Genomic DNA, 19,724 nt, shown 5'->3' on the forward strand with positions numbered 1-19,724 from the left:
TGCACACATATGCATAATCTAGTTTAAGCAGAACACAAAACCCAAAGAGTGACTAGGAACGAAATGTGAAAAGAGACAGTTTAGGCAAGTAAAAATGTTGTTGCTGATATTCTCAACAAAGCGGAAGGCGGAGTACGTCCCTTCAGCCATAGTTCGTATCATCAATATTCATAAGCTCCAGAAACATTCTACTGAATTTTAAAAGTATATTACACGTGACAACAATTTCCCATGAAACATCTTTCTTCGGGCATTCTATTAATGAAATATATTTCCCCTAAATGTCATCCCTTTTTTATGACCTAGTCAATAAGATAGTAAAAATAGTTTTTCAAAATAAATGCGTCTTCACAGGCATTAACGTCATATTTTACAGGTTACATTTAGCATCCCAGCATCAAGTTCACGAGGAATATTTTCTCCTGCCATGGCTAATACCAAGGTAGAAATCGTGGTGTTTACTATAAAACAGTCAACAAGTGTACAGGAGCCTTCTTCCCCTCACCTATCTATTAATGCTTCCTTTTCTTAATTGAGAAATTTGCTGTATAATTTGACTACCACGATCCTGAAGACTGCAGTGCTGATGGAGAACCTCTCTTTACTAATAAATTCATCAAAGGAAGAGAAAGAAACATGTTCAGTCACTGACGCTTTACTGCAAAGTCAAAGGGCTGTATACGGTAGACTAGTGCTGCTCTGAACGGACGCTCAACCAGGTGACCCTCACCTCCCAAATGTGCATTTCCTCTTTGCCAAATAAAATTTTGGTCTTTTGTTTGTTTGTTTGTGTGATTTGTACCAAAAACAGCAGGAGGAGGCATGTAAAAAAACAAACAAACAAACAAAAAATGGAAAAAATACAGAAGGGGCGCCTGGGTGGCTCAGTTGGTTAAGCGTCCTCATGATCTCACCTTTCGTGAGTTCGAGCCCTATGTCAGGCTCTGAGCCAACAGCTCGGAGCCTGGAGCCTGCTTCGGATTCTGTGTCTCCCTCTCTCTCTGCCCCTCCCCCGTTCACACTCTGTCTCTCAAAACTGAATAAAAGTTTAAAAAAATTAAAAAAGAAACACAAAGAAGATAATGACATTTTGCTGGTTCTATTCCATACAAAGGTTGACATTCAAAGTCTTTTATAAGTTAGATATGATATTCTTATATTAAGTCTTATCAGTCAATGCTCCCAATTGAATGCATCCAGCAAGCCTAATGAACATCACACGACCCTTTCTAAGATCAAAGTAGGCTCTCTGTTAGTTTAATATTTGGGCTCCTTGACCTGACTATGTCATGGGCATCATTTCAAATGGTGCACAACAACCAAACTCAAGAAGGATGCTCTCATTTCCCTTACATTTCATTTTCATTTTTGTTGGGTTGACAGCATCGAACACATCCCAGACTTCTCGGGAATTCTATCAGCTCTCCTGGTAAACTAGGAGTCACCTCTTGCAAAAGCAAAAGTGATGAACAGCCTAAAACTTTAGTGCTGTGACTCAAGATGACAGTCAGGCCCTTCCCCAACCCCTTTGCCCAAGTAGCATTCCACAAGATGCTGCCAGTCTTGGCCCCTGTTTGCTGAAACTCCAGCTGAGAGTTAAGCATCACAGGAATGTGGTCAACGTAATATGGAGTCATCTGATCTGGAAATTCATTTTCGGTTTCAGGACTTGCCAAGTGGGAGGTTATCTAGGAAACACATGGCAAGAGGAGATGGGGCTCTAAGAGCGGGTCTGTCCTATGCTGTGCCCGTGATCGCATCACATCGCAGGAGAGCAGAGCTCAAGGCAGAACTCAGGTCTCCCACTTCACCGTCCAATCTTTCCACACCTGCTGTGGAGCCCCTGACATTTTGATTCTTTTTAAGGGGGCGCATTTGGAGTCATCCTTAAAAAGAATTAATTTTGGGGTTTTTTTTTTTAACTGAATGTAATAAGAGACCGTGAATAAGAATAAAGGACCCAGCCGTTGAGAAATACATCAGCACCAGACTATTTTGTGATTATCTTGTCCTGAAAGCGATGGATCTCTTGCTGTCAATCGCTCTGGGGAAATTAATCCCATAACAGGCCACGAGGCTGGCTTTCGATGAAGTGAGGAGTCATAAATATCCTTTCTTTTCCTCAGGGCTACAAGTGGTCTGTGCCTTGGTATAAATGAAGGAAGTGTCTGTAACATTTTCTAGTGCGAAGAAATAAGGTCCTCCTCGCTGGGCAGACACTGAGTCGAGGGAAGGCAGGAAGCAGCATAGGAAAGAGTGTAGGGCAAGTCAACCACAGAGGAGTATTTGAGGTATTCTCTGGACATGCTCTCTTTCCAGTTTCTCCGAACCATCAGCAAAGCCTCATTAAAAGTTACAGTCTAATACCTCTGGCTGTGTTCTTAAAATCTCAACAAGATATACGCACAAAGATGTTCAGTGTCGCACGGTCTATTAAAGCAAACAAGCAAAGTATATCTGTCAAGAGAGGACTATTAAATCAGGTATGGTGCACCCATATGCTTGAACACGCAATCATAAAAAATGAGCTATTTCTGTATGTACTGGTATGGAAAAATCTCAAGATATATTATGTAAAAAGGCAAAGTGGGTTTTTTTTAAGGAAGCTGGTAGGCAGATCATAGTTTTATAGGTAATGGATGGATTGACTTTAGTGTCCTAGTATATACATAACTTTTCTCTAGAAGAGACTCTCCAGAGAATGTTAACAGTGGTTACTTCAGGGGATGGGAACCTGTCACTTCTCATTTATGTTATTCAAATATTTCTGTTTGGACTTAAGTATATGTGTATATTCCTTTTTTACATCAGAAAGAGTTTCCCCGGGGCACCTGAGTGGCTTAGCTGGTTGAGCGTCCCGCATCAGCTCAGGTCATGATCTCAGTTTGTTCGTGAATTTGACCCCACATCGGATTCGTGGATTCGCACTGTCAGCCTCTCAGTGCAGAACCCACTTCAGATCCTCTGCCCTCCACCCCCCTGCCCGTCTCCTGCTTGTACTCTCCCCAAAATAAATAAATGTTAAAAAAAAAAAAGTTTCCCTGGATGGTTAAGATTATACCTTGTAGGATTAAAACAACCTTTTCCTTTCCTAAGTTATACCTTAGTCTTGGTTATGCTACAGGGAAGAGATTTGGGCCATGCTTGGCTCAAACCAGTTCAGGGAGACTAGTGGCCAGACTGGTGGGGAGTGACCAGAGGCCCCCGCAAACCAGCAGTTCCCAAGAAAGTGGTATACACCAATGCAGCGGGGTTTCTGCTAAGCTGGAAGTCTGAACATAGCTCGTTCCCAGACATATGGGAGACGGTGCCTCAGGGATCTTTTAGAAAGAGCTGAGGGACACTAGCAAGGGGCTACTCTCCAGCTGCAATGCAGTGGGTCCCAACCACAACAACAGAACAAATGCATACCCCAGTATCACGGACACATCCTGGACCCTGCGGATGGGTGGGAATGGGGAGCGTGGGCGTAAGCAGGGGCAAGGGGAGAGGTTCAGGATGCCAGGAGTACCCGTAACATAGCGAGGTGAAATGCAGGATCGTCAGACAACCACATCTCCGTGCCCAGCCTCACCCCTTGTAGGACGCAGCCCACTCAAGAACCTAACTGGCCAGGCTGGAATCTGCGTGTCATCACTCCTCACTCAAGTAGGAAAAACACAACTGTGTCCTCGGTCAGGTATAAGGGCAGAGGCACACGAGCAAACGAACTTCCAAATCACATCCAACTTAGAAGAATTCAGCTCAAAGGACTAAGAAATTTCTAGAATGAAACCTCCTCTGCCCATTCCCTTCATGTGTCTATCCCGACAGGCTGTGGGTTGTGTGCACAGCAACCCTTTTTCTCTCAGTTCCCTCAAGGACGGCTCATCAAACGTCTACTCAGGTTCAGGTTCTTGGGAAGGCCAGGATCTGGAAAAACGCAGGTGCCACTCGGTTCCTGGCTCTTTGGAATTCACAGTCACAGAGGGTACAGCCACCTAGAGAACTCTGTATACGTGTCAGCATAATAGACACAAAAACGTAAGAGTCCTGGGCGGGGAGGAAGTGCAGCTGTCAGAAAATAAGCCATGATACCACCGAGTTCAAGTTATGTGTATTAGCAGAGAAATCAGGGCAAAAGGGTGTGTCCGCAGCAAGGCCCTGATTTAATCAAGGGCGTTCAGGGAACCAGGGCAGGCTAATCTTCAAGAGACACTAACAAGATGCTCACTCACTTAAAGCAAATGAACAAATATCCTTTACCCCTTCAGACAGCTTGGCTGTGGCAGGAGAAAAGGCTGAGCTAAATGATTTCCTTAGGCTGCCACTTCTAGCCGGTCCTCCCCACCTCTCCAACGCCACCCCCCCCCCCCCTTTTGTCACCTTTCTTAGGAGTCGACGTTCCAGGAGTAGAGCATACCCACCTTGCTACCTCTCTTTCTATGACATAGGCGTGCTAGGGTCACAGGGAAGCCTGATATTGACCTTAAAGTAGACAACCCCTAGGGTTCCTTCCTACAACTGCCTGGAAAAGGATTAAGGCCTCAGACCGCACTAGCCTAAAGAGAGTGAATGTTCCGGAAGTCAGGACAGAGTGGAAGTGACCATAATCTTCCATTCACGGACATCAATCCCTGGTCCAATGTGGCCTCTTGAGGCAACGACTGTGCCTTTGTCGCTGCTGTACCCCTTGCTATCCCCTTTAATGCTACAAACTCTCCCTCCGTGTTTGTGGAATGAATAAGTGAAGGCCATCCTTACGAGTCTTGTGCAGCCTGCTTTGGGCAGACAGTAAAACTTCAGTCAAGCCCTCAGGTGATCCCTAAGACTAATAACGCTGTCAAAGCATTTGCCAAGCTTTCAAAAAGGCCCTCAGTGGTACCTGTGGCTGTCTCTGCCTCTTTCCCTGCTCCCCGCTGGCTGGACTTTTCTGGTACAGGAGGCCCGGTTCAAGCCAGCTCTGCTGGGGTCTTGTGAGAACTGCAAGCCAGAAGGAAGAATGTGGTATTTTTAACCACACAACAGTCTTTTATTCTTATGTAGCTAAATTTATCTCCCTCTTCTTTTATGACTTTAAGGCTTGGTATCCCGTAGAAAAGGTCAGGAACCTTCTAACGCTCTCAGGTCATAAATTCACCTGTGTTTTCTTCCAGGGCTTCTGTCGCTTCATTTATTTTACACTTAATTATTTAATACATTAGGAATTTTGCGTGCGCGGGCGATCAGAAACGGGTCCAGGTTGATTTTTTTCTAAACAGCCAGCTGTACCAACATTAAGGGAATAATCTCTCTTCTCACAGAGATCTTAAAATGCCCCTTCACTCTAACCAAATTCCACATCCATGAATTCACTAATCTTTTTTCCACTGCTCGAATTTTTCTCCAAAATAAATTGTTTTAATTATTGCAGTGTCCTATCGTTTTAATATTCAGTTAGGCTCATCTCTCTTAATTACACTTCCGTCTCAGAATTTCACACACTTCATCGTGCGAAATGCCATCTCTCTAAAAAAAAGATTCTGTTGGTATTTTACTCAGGATTTCACTTCTTTCATAGGGAGATTTAGAGGAAATGAACATTTTTACAATATGGCGGCTTGGTGCCCAGGAGCAAGGTGGCTCTCTCCAATGGCTTAACCATTGCAAATTCCCAAAGGTAGTTTTTCAACTCTCCTCATGGCATTCCCGTATGCTACACTTCACTTCAAACGTGCTCTTAATGTTTAATACACTTCATTAGCATTTTAAAAATTCTAATAACACACTGTTTCCCGTTTGGGGAACGCTTTTCTACCATTTCTCCATTTCGCAAACGCCACTCATTTTTCAAGGCCCTATTCCAATGTGACCCGCTTGTAAAGTTTTCCTTGGCCGAATACCCATCAGGAGGGACCGCTGCCCTTCCTTGGTGCTCCTACGACATCTCGCGTGTACCACCATCACACCACTGGTCCCAGTGGGTTGCAACTTCTGTACACAGGTCTCTCCCCTTGCTTTGTCTGGGAGCTCTGCAAGTGAAGGAGCTTGAAATCGCCCTCCACCCCCAAGCCTGGCTCCTAGCAAGCGCTCAGTGATTCCATCGGGCAAATGAGTGAATGAATGAATGAATGAATGAATGCCATATGCTTTCACATGTTTCAGTAGCAATTCTGCAGTGACAACAATAATATTGATAAATGGTAGAATTTGCAATAATGGGATATGAGGTTTCTTTTCCTGAAATAGAAGCCATGCTTGAAAATGCAAAAACATTAGCTCATAATGACAAGTCATAAATAATTAAGAAATAAAAGTTAGACACATCATTTTCCTGGCATGTATTTCAGCCTAATATAAAGAGGCAGCGTTGTGGTGGGTACAGCACTCTCCGGCATTAACAAGACCTGAATTTAAATCTTAGATCAACCCCTTATGCTAGGTGAACTCAGGCAAGTTACTTCTTCTCTGCCTCATTTCCTCTGTCTCTAAAATGGGCACAATAAATACCTTCATGATAGAATGTCTAAGAAGCGCCTCCAACTTAAATGTCCAAACAAGGTGCTTGATTCCCCGCTCCCCAAACCTGCTCCTCCTACACTCTTCCCCATCCCAGGAAATTACATGTTGTTCTCCCAGGTGCTAGGATAGGGAAGGGGAGGGGAGGGGAGGGGAGGGGAGGGGAGGGGAGGGGAGGGAAGGGCAGGGCAGGGAAGGGCAGGGAAGGGAAGGAAGGGAAGGAAGGGAAGAGAAGGGAGAAGGGAAGGGAAGGGAAGGAAAGGGAAGCAGAGGGGAGGGCAGGGAGGCGAGGGGAGACGAGGGGAGGTAAGGGGAGTGGAGGGAAGGGGAGAGGAGAAGAGAAGAGAAGAGAAGAGAAGAGAAGAGAAGAGAAGAGAAAAAAGGAGGAAGCATCCTCAATTTTCTCCCTTTTCCTCCATGCTTCCAATCCACCAAGTGCTATAAGCACCTCCTCTGAGATATTTCCAGAACCCAGTGACTTCTCACCAGTTGCTCTCCTACCATCTGGTCTAAATCACCACTTTCTCTTGTTCTGATCATTATAATAGCCTCCTAACCAATCTTTCCGCTCACTACAGTCTATTCTCCACGTTGTTGACCAAGGGATCCTTTCACACTACATCAAATAAAGTCACAACGCTGCTCAGAACTATCCCAGGGATGTCCTATCTCTGTCAGTCTCACTTAGATGCAAACCTCACAGTAACCTGCAAGGATCAATATGACAGCCCCCACCCCCACCCCATCTCTCCGATTTCATCTTCAACCCTCTCGCCTGTCCTCTCTGATCCAACCACACTGGCCTCCCTGGGAGTCCTCATGATAGACCTCAAGGTCTTTGCATTGTTTACCTCACTGTCTAGAAAACCCTCCACCGGAGCCTGCATGGCCCTCCTCACTTCCACTGGGTCCCTGCTCAAATGTCAGTTTATCAAAGAGGCCTTCCACTATCATCCCATGTAAAATAGCCCCTTCCTGTCCCCCACCTGCCCAGCATCCTCTCTTCTACTTGTTCTTCTGTATTTTTATTTACAGCACTTCCTCACCACCTGTCCCATTATATATTTATTTGGTAAGTGGCTGTCTTACCCCAATACCTGGCACAAACTGAGCACTTAGTGGGTGTTCAACTAACACTTACTGAATGACTGGATACACGAAAACATCATCTACAACTACAATTCTACAATGTATCTGAATCTACAGAATAGACTCTCCTAAGAAGCTGGTGAGAGAACCGAACCATCATGGATGCTCACGCTCATTACTTAACCCAATTGCTTAAATGAATCAAAATAAAGCTGTCCTTGTTTTACACAGAACAACAACAACAAAAGTCTCCCAGGAGTCCATTAGAGATTGCCAACCTACATCTCTTTTCAACATTTTTGGTAACATTTAAAGCTTATGGCTTTCCCCCTCTCCCCTCCTCCCCCCCAGACTCTGGGACTCCCCTCCTTCTGTTCATTCCCATTCGGAGCTGAAAGCCAGGAATAGCTGTTTACTTCATTGTCTTCATTTCCTTTCATTGTTACCACAAAGTTCTCCGGTGGCTACCCTGGTGTGGATGTGTTTTGTAAATGAATTCTCAATAAGTTGGAGAAGAAAAGCATGAGTAAAGACCTTGGACCCAGTCTTAAAGGCAAAACCCATTACAGGATATTTTCTTTAGGAAAAACTATAAACTGACTCGAACAGTTTCAGAGATAACCATCAAATATTATTTTCACAGGTAATGATAGTCTAGAGCCGGAGAAGGAACACTCTGTACAGGAACAAGAATTTATTAAAATGTGAATAAAAATAATTTTATAGGTAGAGTGCTTCCTCTTATAAGCCTGAAAAAAATTACCTAACAAAGGACCAAAGTCGTATCATCTCTAGTCAATCAGCAAGTAATTTTTGAGTGCTTGACCCACAACTCCTGCTTTCTTTTTTATTCTAATGGAGGGCTCAGTAAGACAAAGGATTTTATTTTATTATTTTTTTTAATGTTTGTTTACTTTTGAGAGAGAGAGACAGAGGATGAGTGGGGAAGGGGCAAAAAAAAAAAAAAAAGGGAGACCCAGAATCTGAAGCAGGTTCCAGGCTCTGAGCTGTCAGCACAGAGCCCGATGCGGGGTTTGAACCCACAAACCATGAGATCATGACCTGAGCCAAAGTCGGACGCTTAACTGACTGAGCCACCCAGGTGTCCCAAGACAAAGGATTTTATATGTACATTTACTGAATAAGAACTTGCCCATCCTATAATCATAAAACAAAATATGGACAAATTCCTTTAAGTGGTAAATGCACATTACATAATTTTCCCAATAAAATAATGCAGTGTGTTGGGGAAATACATCTCCGATACACTGGACAGAGTCATCAAGTCATCATCTAGTGAGCCCAAGAATAACCACAAGTAAATTGAACATTTTAAAGCTGCTTCAAAACTGCATTAACTGGAGGAAACAGAGCCATTCATTTAACATGACTACGAACTAAACATTTCCATTCCACGACAGCTTTGCAGTAGATAGTTTAACCGATATAAGGTGAATTCTATTTTAGAATGTGAATTATCATTCCCCTCCCCCCAAAAAACCCACAAACGCTCCAAAAATTCATTTGGGTTTGACTCTGTACTAAATGTTATTGTTTGTCTATAGTAGTAAGTATATCTGAATATACATACCAAGTTCCCATGAGAGGAAATAACCCGGAAAAGTGCTGTATTGAAGGGCAGGAAATAGCCAGCCTAGGATTTAATTTAAATGTTGATGATGATAATACACAATGTAGCTAATACTACAAATAGATATTCAGAAATTGACCAAAATTCTACCTTTTGAGACAAAGGGATACATTTCCACCAAAGCATGTTCTGGCCAGAAACTATTAGTTAGGAAAGCCACAGTTCCAACTTGCCTGGGATAATTCCACTATTAATCTATTGTCCCAGTATCCCATCAGGTTTAGCATTTGTCCTAGACAGAAATATTCCATTTGGAGGCACCTGGGTGGCTCACTCGGTTAATTGGCCCACTCCGGCTCAGGTCATAATCTCATGGTTCGTGGGTTCGAGCCCCGCGATGGGCTCGGTGCTGACAGCTCAGAGCCTGGAGCCTGCTTCAGATTCTGTGTATGTCTCTCTCTGCCCCTCCCCTGCTTGCTCTCTCTCTCTCTCTCAAAAAAGTGAATAAATATTTTTTTTAAATTTTTTTTCAACGTTTATTTATTTTTGGGACAGAGAGAGACAGAGCATGAATGGGCGAGGGGCAGAGAGAGAGGGAGACACAGAATCAGAAACAGGCTCTAGGCTCTGAGCCATCAGCCCAGAGCCCGACGCGGGGCTCGAACTCACGGACCGCGAGATCGTGACCTGGCTGAAGTCGGACGCTTAACCGACTGTGCCACCCAGGCGCCCCAAATAAATTTTTTTTTAATTAAAAAAAAAAGAAATACCCTCTTTGGATGACCTATATGGTACATGCAAAATATACTATATATTTAAATGTAAGCAATATACATTGATCAGCCCCTAATTGCCCAAGCCTCATTCAATCACAAATTCTAACATCCTTTAATATTTTTCCACCTCCAAATCATGACAATCCTCACCCCAGAGTGTTCAATAAATATTTGCTATAATACTTCATTAATTAATATATTAGTATCATTGGTGCAGAAATAGATGAGAATTGGAATAAATTTGGCTACTTTAGGAAAAAGGTTCAATGAACATTATCTGATTGAGTATCCGTGGAAAAGGTCAAAAGATCAAAAGATTAACTACTGTCCATCACAATTGTCTTGCTTGCTCTGAAAAAATTTACAGATAAATGGTTGACATTTCTGTTCTTAGTGGAAGAGAAAAGAAAGCATATATTTTCTGAATTGTGGCATCCTTTTTATAACGAACATAAATTACAACTCCATGGGCTTCTATTCCCTTCTCAATAAAGAACAAAGGTAACAATTAACTTATACTAGCAAACACTTTTTTACTCCTATCCAATCTATTTTCAATTTTTAATAATCTCGTTTGAGCGACATTAATCCCTCTGTCGGTCTCATATCTTCTCCTTCTCTCTCTTCCTCCCTCATTCTCTGTCTCTGTCTCTCTCTCTCTTGTTAACCCTTAAAACAGCTTCTTCTCCAGTTTGTACATGGGTTGGTTTGGGCCTCCAGCTGTTGTCTGTGACAGAATGATGACATTTGTGCTCTAGACCACGAGGCACTCACAAAGGCAGCAAAGAGCATACCCTACCCTGCATGGGAGAAAACAAGAGGTAAGAATGGGAGTGCCTCAGGTGAGCCTGCAGGAAACAGAGGATTGCTCTTTCCATAGGGTAGAGTCACAGGTACCCATGTAGACTTGCCATGCTGTCTCCAAGATGGGTGGACAAGATAGGCTACAGGAGAAGACCACCAAGCTTCAAAATGCTTCTCAAAAAGCCCTTGAGAGAACTGAACAAAGCAGGTTCTTTTGGCACAAGCTGCACATTCTGAGAGAGAACAATCCCAAATACCAGTAGAGGGAAAGCAACATGTCAACTCCTCGTGACAATATAAAATACAATGAGTACAGACAGCTGGATTTTCAATGATGTGTTTGAATGTGAACTCTAGGAAGGCTCAATAGATGTCTATGGGATGGATGGATGGATGGATGGATGGATAGATGGACAGACAGGTGGATGATATTCCTAGAGACTGCTACTTGAACCAGGGTGAAACGCTAACCACTCACAACCTTTTCCCTTTCTCTACCCAAGTACATTGGAAACCAGTGATTAAGCAGAAAATGGCAGCCCCAAGTGAAGTACACTTGAGGTCTCAACAAGCAGCATCTTGTGAACGGAACAAGAAAACATCAAACTGTATCAAGTGATTAGTACTACTTATATCAGTGAATACTAATAGAGACCAAGATAGAGAAGAACCTGAAACTACAGGCTCATGAAAAAGAAATACCTCTCCCATAAAAGGAGATAAAGACCAATTTACCATCTCAGAGGAAATATTCCATAAATTCTACAAAATTTCATCTTTGATTTTAACAGTCTCTATTAATTAGTGCTGTGTTGTTCTTCCCTAGAACCGAGGGAACTAGTAATGTGGATATAAAAATAGGATCAAGTTAAGAACACACACTTCTCTGGGGGGATGGCCTCACTCCTTCCTCTTGCTATAGTCAAACATGTTGCTTGGCTATTCTGTATTCAGCCTTCCCAGGTGCCAGCATCCTCAGTTCTGGGATGATCTGGTGCTAAAGATAAGGCTCAGATAGCCTAATCTGCCATATGAAAGGAAACACAAGAGCAGGCTTTCGGCAAGATTTCTACCTCCATGAGAACGCTGGTCAGGATGAAACGTAACTCACTGCAGCATTATTTGGCAATAAAATACCATCTCTAATATGTATTGTGGGCAGTTGCTCAACCAGGGATGAGTTACTCTTAGTGTTACCAAGAACAGACCTCCCACTTCCCTTCTCTGCCTTTGTGTTTCTCTGTTTAGGAAAAGACTTTGATGTAAAGGCTTACTAGGTTCACACGTCTCCCCTTGTCTTCCTGTTCTTCCTCTCCCCACGCAAATCTTGGCCCCCTCATATATCCCAGACTTCTTCCTCCCCACACACCCTGCACTTCCACCCCTCCCCTGCACTGTCCCTTCTGAAAGAAAAGCACATCTCTCCGCATTCCACCTGCTGTATTCCCACTCATCCTTCAAGGTCCAACTCAAAGTCCACCTCTTTCCTGAAGTGAAAGTGCCCTTGTTATCAGCAGCCACAATTAGTTTATCAGTATGATCATTCCTAGATGATCATCTTTACCACTTTGTCACATTCTATTCTGTCAGCTGAGTGCATAACTTTATACACACACACACACACACACACACACACACACACACACACACACACACACACCTAACTCAGTTTACATTCCTCTGAGGTGAGGCCTAAGATGATGAGATAAGGGTCTGATGAACTGAAGAGAAGAGGGAGCTATAAGCTAAGAAATATGATTAACTCAGGGCACCTGGGGGGCCTCAGTGGATTAAGCATCCAACTTAGGCTCAGGTCATGATCTCACAGCTTGTGAGTTCAAGCCCCGCGTCAGGCTCTGTGCTGACAGCTCGGAGCCTGGACCCTGTTTCAGATTCTGTGTCTCCCTCTCTCTCTGCTCCTCCCCTGCTCACACTCTGTCTCTCAAAAATGAATAAATCTTAAGAAAAAAAAAAAAAAGAAATACGATTAAATCAAACTTCTCCACCTGAAGAATCAAAACTAAAAAATGGTAATGTTGTTTATAGATAGAATGTGGGAACAATTTAACCTTCTGAAACATAATTCTTGATTTTGATGTCAAAAATTATTTCTCTCAGGTAAAAAAAAATCTATTTATTGAATTACAACCCATTTATTTTAAAGGCAAAAAAAAAAAAAAAAAAAACAGACTTCCAGGAAGTGAAATGTGTTGCTCTTTTGAATTTTTTTTTCATATCGAAGTTATTAATGGCTAAACTTGGCTTTCACAGATATCTCACTTGTCTGCAGTTGGATAAACTCCTTGAGGCTCTGTAACTCAAAGAGAAGAAAAACCGTAGCTAATACAGGCCAGAGAAATGGGCCCCATAGAACACTAAATAAGAACCCCCCGTGCGTTAATCTGTGCAGCATCACCATGAGAGAAAACGATAAAGTTTGAGTAATGCAGCGGGTAGTATAACAGCCAGAGCCATCCAGTTCCAGGAAGAAGTCAGAGAGAGAAAGCAGAAAAAATGGAAGTGGCCCCTTCACCAACTAACAGATGCAAGTTTGCTGAGCCCCACTGTAAACCCCGCTGTAAGCACGGAAGCCGAAGAAGTCAGCGAAAACGAGTGTAGCTCTGATTCTCACAGTCCCTCTGCACCCCACCCCTGCAGAAGAACCATTGTCCAGCACAGGGCTTTGCTGCTACCCTAGAAAGCTGACAACAGCCCTCACCGCCCGCTGCCTTCAGCAGGTGCTGCCCACGACTCAGCACGGTCTGCAACCGAAGTCCCTAATGCCAAAGTGGGGACACTTGAGGCCAATCTTGCCCAACCGTCTCCCTCATTCCTGCAGTCCGCCTCCTGGAAATTATGAAGAGCCCTCGTCCCTGCTCATTTCCTCTCCCTTCTAATCTCTCTCTGCCTTGTGCTTCTTCCCTTGTGCCCATCTCCCACCACTCACAAGCTTCCACTGTGCTGTCTAGAACTACAGCTCCTTGTACACAAAATTCCCTGCCTCGTCGGCCTTTCCCCAAAGTGCCCTCTGCACCTCCTGACTCAGCTCAGATTTGGCTCTCCTTTCCCTGGCAAGCCTGCCGTCCGGCACCAATATGCTTTCCAGGTCAACACACATTGTACTGTTTCTTTTCTGTGCCCCTTTCCCTAAAAAACCCATTCCTCAATCCCATCTTCTGTCAGCTGGCTCATCCAAGAATCCAACTCATTCTCCAAGAAAACAATCCCCCCCTTTTTTTTTTCAAGATCCCATGGTCCTTACCCCAACAGCTGCGTTCAGGGCCACTTTTGTATCACCATAAGACTCTCTCTACATATCCCGTGTTATCCCCTCTTTCCCTCTGCACTCAGTATATCCTATTATAAGAATGTATGTATTTGTTTCTTCCACAAAACTGTGAGCTCCCTGAGGGTATATACTGGGTCCTATTTTCACCAATTGCTGGTACATAACAGGTGTTCAATAAGTTGTGTTGAATGATTGAATAAAAACCTATGTCCCTGACTTAAATAAATGAACAAATGGGGAGGCACTATGCATTTTTTAAAACTTCTTAAAAATGTTTATTTATTTTGAGAGAAAGAAGAGAAAGAGAGAGAGAGAGAGAGAGAGAGAGAGAGAGAGAATGCATGAACAGGGGAGGGGCAGAGAGAAAGGGAGAGAGAATCCCAAGCAGGCTCCATGCTGTCACTGCAGAGCCCGCTGTGGGGCTCAATCTCATGAACCGTGAGATCATAACCTGAGCCAAAGACCAAGAGTCCACGCTTAACCATCTGAGCTACCCAAGTGCCCCAATACATTTTTTCTTTACTGGATTTTTCTCGCAGTCTATTAAAGCTATGTCTACCTGCTAGCAAACAACACAAAGATATATTCATAGAAAATTCAGCTGTCTCCTCTCCTCACCCTTGCCTTTGTGGTAACCTTGGTGTATACTGTTTCTATGATATTCTCTATGCCCACAGAGCCCACACATTTGCACACATATGGATTTTTCTCAGTTTACAAAATTGGGATTCTGTATTATATACACTTTATTCTAAAACTTACCCTTTTTCATTTGACAGTGTATCATGACCATCCCTCCAGACCAAACACATTATGGATCTAACTCATTCTTTCTAATAGTTGCAAAACAGTCCATGGTATGAATGTACCATAACTTAGTCACTCATTCCCCAATGGATGGACATTCATATTTCTTCCAGTTTTATGGAAGTTCTGAAAACAAAGATAATGATCTAGCGTTTCTACAGCACACATAGGTTGAGGTATTTCCCTGCCCAGTGCAATGGACTCTATCCACACATACCTGCATCTTTTTTTTCAAGACTCAAGCTTCTGAAAAGCCAGTGGGCTCATGAGTGATCTCTTACGTTACACTGCCATGTGTCTTGTACATACTACGTATTTAATATTTATTATATTTAACCAAATCTAATTAGAGAGAAACTTCCAGACAGTATGCACAGTATGTAATGCTTGCCATGCTTAATTCTGAGGATTTGGTAGGAAGAGAGTAAAAATAGGGAATTTTCATTTTTAACCTTATATATTTCTGTTTGAGTTTATATTACTTTATAACTTAAACATTTAGTATATCCATTAATTTGCTAATAGGAGGTATTTTGACGATATTAATATGTCACTAGTGAATCCTAATATATTGCTTTCATAATTCATAAGCAGCTTTTTTCAAAACTTGCTGGATAATACAGAACCCTGACTTAGAGGAAACAAGCTCTAATTTAATAGCTGCCAACTCTGCCTATACATAAGAATTAACTGGGGGCTTATGAACCATTCAGATTCCCAGGCCCGGCCCTGAATATTCTGACTCAGTAGATCTGAAAAAGAGCCCTCATATCACAGTTAAGTATTCCAGGTGATTCCTATGATCCTGCTGTATTGTAATGGTTTTTAGAATTACCTGAGGAGCTTTTCACATACATGGATCTGGGTGCTCTGCCTTCAGAGTTTTTGAGCCATTAGATCTGGAATGAATCCTGGGAAACAACATTTTTAAATGGTTGCCTAGACTATTCTCCCCAGTTTTGGAAATTCTACTCTAAGTGTTATAATTTCCTCTAGCCGTCAATCCAAAAATCAAAGATATGGAAGCTCCATTTCGGCCTGTAGTAGTAAAAATACAACACCAGATTAAAAATCTTTGATGAAAATATTCTAAAAGACTACAAGATGGGAATGTCTTAACTTGCTGTATCATGGAATTAAAGAATACTTTTTATTGTTAGTTTGAAAAGTGAATTAAATTTTAGGACTCTGTTTATGTTTTTTTTTGCTTAAGTTTATGTATTTTGAGAGAGATAGAACATGAACAGGGAGCAGGCAGAGAGAGAAGGAGAGAAAGAATCCCAAGCGGGCTCCACACTGTCAGCACAGAGCACGATGGAGGGCTTGATCTCAGGAACCAGGAGATCATGACCTGAGCTGAAACCAAGTCTGACGCTTAACTGATTGAGCCACCCAGGTGCCCCTAGGACTCCATTTATATCTTAAAGACCAGATGAATTAAATAATGGTAATTTTCTCCCTAAAATTTTTTAATAAATTCACTTTTTTAATGAAATGCAACAGTTTTCAATGTTCAAAAAATATTCCCACCCCTACCATAACCTACAAGCCTAGATATTAGCAATAAGCAGATCATTTCTTAGATTAATGAAATTTATCTTTCCAAATATCTAACGACCTTCCTATTTATAAATTAGGTATTTAAATAAAGACATTAACCTTCTGACCCTGAAGCTTTAGCGCTCCTTTCAGGAGTACAGGTGAAAGTAGTTACTGAATTAGAAAACCATAGCAAAGCTCACAGTTTTGACATCTCAAATGTGACCAGTGATGTGACCAGAAGTCAGGCAGACCTGGACTGGAAATCAGGATCTGCCACTTACCAACCGTTTGGGCTCAGGCAAGTTACAGACTCTTTCAAAACCTCAGTTCCTTCATCTGGGAAATGGGGAGGTAATAACAGTATCGACTTGATCTTGTTATTATGAAGCTTACATGATTTAACCAATTTTTTTTTTTTAACGTTTATTTATTTTTGGGACAGAGAGAGACAGAGCATGAACGGGGGAGGGGCAGAGAGAGAGGAAGACACTGAATCGGAAACAGGCTCCAGGCTCTGAGCCATCAGCCCAGAGCCCGACGCGGGGCTTGAACCCACGGACCGCGAGATCGTGACCTGAGCTGAAGTTGGACGCTTAACCGACTGCGCCACCCAGGCGCCCCTGAAGCTTACATGATTTAATACACGCAAAGTATTTGGCACATGGTAAGAATGCAATAACTGATATTAATTATCATGCGGTTTTGCCCCTGCAGTATTCTTAAGACTTTAAACTGTTTTCTTTTTTGTTTTGTTCTGAAATGTTTATTTATTTTTGAGAGAGCAAGAAGAGGGGAAGGGTGATGGGGGGGCGGGGACAGAGGCTCTGGTGCAGGCTCTTCGCTGACAGCAGTGAGCCCCATGTGGAGCTCAAACTCACGAGCCATGAAATCATGACCTGAATGGAAGTCGGACGCTCAACCAGCTGAGCCACCTGGGTGCCCCAGCCTGTAAACTGTTAAATACAAAATTATCAACATAGTTTGAAAAGGAAACAAGACAACTGAGTGACATGTCTACGACTACAAATCATCCTGCTTGAAACCAGGTTCAAGAAGAAATATTTGAGAAACATTGAGAAATATTTGAGCCCAACCCAGGGCTCTAGCCCTCTGAATCCCTGGGGCCATCCTCATTCATATCCTCAGATAAAGCACAGAGATCCTGAAATAGAAGGGCCAGAGACAAGGTAAAACTTCCACATGTGTGTGTTTGGGGTGGGGGGTGGGGGGTGGGGGGGCGGTACTTAATGAACTTCACGGTCCCTAGAACGTAGCAGGTTCCCGGTAGTCACGTGGCACCTACAGTGTGCAAGGTACTATACTAAGGGGTTTGGGTGATGTAAAGCTGGATCAGAAGTGGACTCTGACCACAGAGAGCTTTTACACCTACGAGAGATATTCCTCACATGTTCCTTGTGGTACCGAAGACAGAGATCAGGACCAAAAGCCTCAGTGTTAGAACACAGTTCAGAGATTGTACAGCTGGAGTCACTTGAAACATCCCATCTACACGCCCAGCCCCCTAATAATCATATCGGTTCCACCCTCTTTTTTTTCCTTTAATCACAAATCATTAAGCAGGTAGTATCTCAGGGCCTCCTGTCACCCCGGTAGCCCAGTATTTACAAATGTAAATTCTGTCATTACCACCAGGTATGGAACCAGCCAACCTTACTGCCAGATCGACAAAGACCAGTCTCCTTAAAAAGGAATTTAAGCGTTAGAAATTAGTCTATTCATTACATGCCCCAGAATGAACCCTCAAAAGCAACACGAACTTATCCAACAGATGTTACTGAATTCCTAAACTGTCCCCCTCCAAAAGCAGCGTTTTAACCCTTCAGAGTTGAAAAGAAAAGAAAAGAAACAGACACAAAAGCAAGTGTGCAATTCCTCTTATAAGCTTTAGGGCATCAAAAGGGGGTGGTCCTCATTGCTTTGCAAATACGCTATCGAAAGATAATCAATATTTTCCTTAAGTGCTTATGGCAAAACCACCAAGTCCCTTCATTTTAATAGCTGGCAAAGTGCACAATGACTTGATCTCTTTAATATTTCACTCATAGTAGCAGCCACTGAGCTATGACTAACCCACTCTCCCCAGCATCACCACTGGCTCCAGATGGCAAGAAATACATTCCCTTCACTCCTGCCTGGAAAGCGATTGGGATTTTTTTTTTTTTTACTTTCACCCAGTTTTACCTGCAGTGATTGTTTCACCCCCGAAAGAAAAATGGGTGGCGGACGAAGATTAATGCTAAGAGAAGTACAGGTAGGGAATTTACTTTTTTTTTTTTTTTTTTTAATGGGGTATAAGCACTGCAGCTTTAAATCATACTGCATCAAACCCTGGATTCCTTCCATAACCGAGCTGCAAAATGGTAACAAGAAAGGAGGAAAAAAATACCTCTTCCTCTCCCCTGGACAGCCCTTCAGGCGGCTCCCCAGCAGGACGGGCAACGGGAAGCCCATCCCCCACGCCCTCCCAGCCCCGCCTTACAGCTGGTACAGGTGAGCCAGGCACCGACCTCGGCCCTCAGGCTTTGCCCGCATCCGGGGATCAAGGTCAAGGGCGAGGGCTTCCTTCCACCCTCCCGCCCCCAGCCACCCAGAGCCCACGGATCCGCTGCCAAAGTTTCAGGCCGGGTCGGGGCCGGCGCGGCTCCCGCAGCCCCCTCGCCCTTCCGCACCTGCCCGGCCCGCCCCGGTCCGCGCCCTGCCCCGCCGGGCCTGGCGCGGGGTCCGGAGACGGTGCCCACCTGGTCCCCACTCACCCCTTGCGGACATGGTTCAGGCGGCAGGAGCCGAAGCAGGGAGGGCAGAGGCGAGAGCCCGGCAGGGCGTGGGGAGGAAAATATCCTCGAGACGCACACCAGCGCGCCCTCGCCCGCCGCCCGCCGTGGGGAGGCGGCTGGCAGCGCGGGGACGCCGCCCGCAGGACACCTGGCCGCCCGCTGGGCGCAGCGCGGCGGGCGGGCGGGCGGGCGGGGACGCGGCGATCGCGGGGACCCGCCGCCGGGCGCGGCAACGCTGACAGCCAGCGGCCCGAGCTGGGCGGGGCCCGCCGCTCCGGCCTCCCCCGCCTCCCCCGCCTCCCGGCCGGGCCCACCCGGTCCAGCGGCTGCGGCGCCGGGCGGGGCTTTTGTCCCCCGACGAGGTGGGGCGTGCAGTAAGGGTCTGCGTCTTCCCTCTCCCCGGCTGGAATTCTTAATTTAAAATAATTAGTAATAATATTGTTGCTATTATTAGTGACTTTCCAGCCTTCTGCTTTGGTCCCAGAGAAAGAAAGTGGGAACGAGCTGTTCTGCTCCCTCTCCTAAGTGATGCCCTTGACCGGAGGGTTAGGCCA

General features: G+C 44.2%; 1 protein-coding gene across 1 annotated transcript in view; it reads right to left on the bottom strand.

Annotated features, from left to right (window-relative positions):
• ABLIM1 (actin binding LIM protein 1) overlaps window positions 1–19,344 on the bottom strand; it is a 299,642-nt gene extending 280,298 nt beyond the window's left edge. The window contains exon 1 of the mRNA XM_047826492.1: window positions 19,150–19,344. Within this exon, the coding sequence (XP_047682448.1) occupies window positions 19,150–19,162 (13 nt within the window). The 5' untranslated portion in view covers window positions 19,163–19,344. The remainder of the gene's footprint in view (window positions 1–19,149) is intronic.
• Window positions 19,345–19,724: the final 380 nt, after the last annotated feature.

Source organism: Prionailurus viverrinus, chromosome D2 (genome assembly GCF_022837055.1).
Source record: "Prionailurus viverrinus isolate Anna chromosome D2, UM_Priviv_1.0, whole genome shotgun sequence".
Lineage (NCBI taxonomy): Eukaryota > Metazoa > Chordata > Mammalia > Carnivora > Felidae > Prionailurus > Prionailurus viverrinus.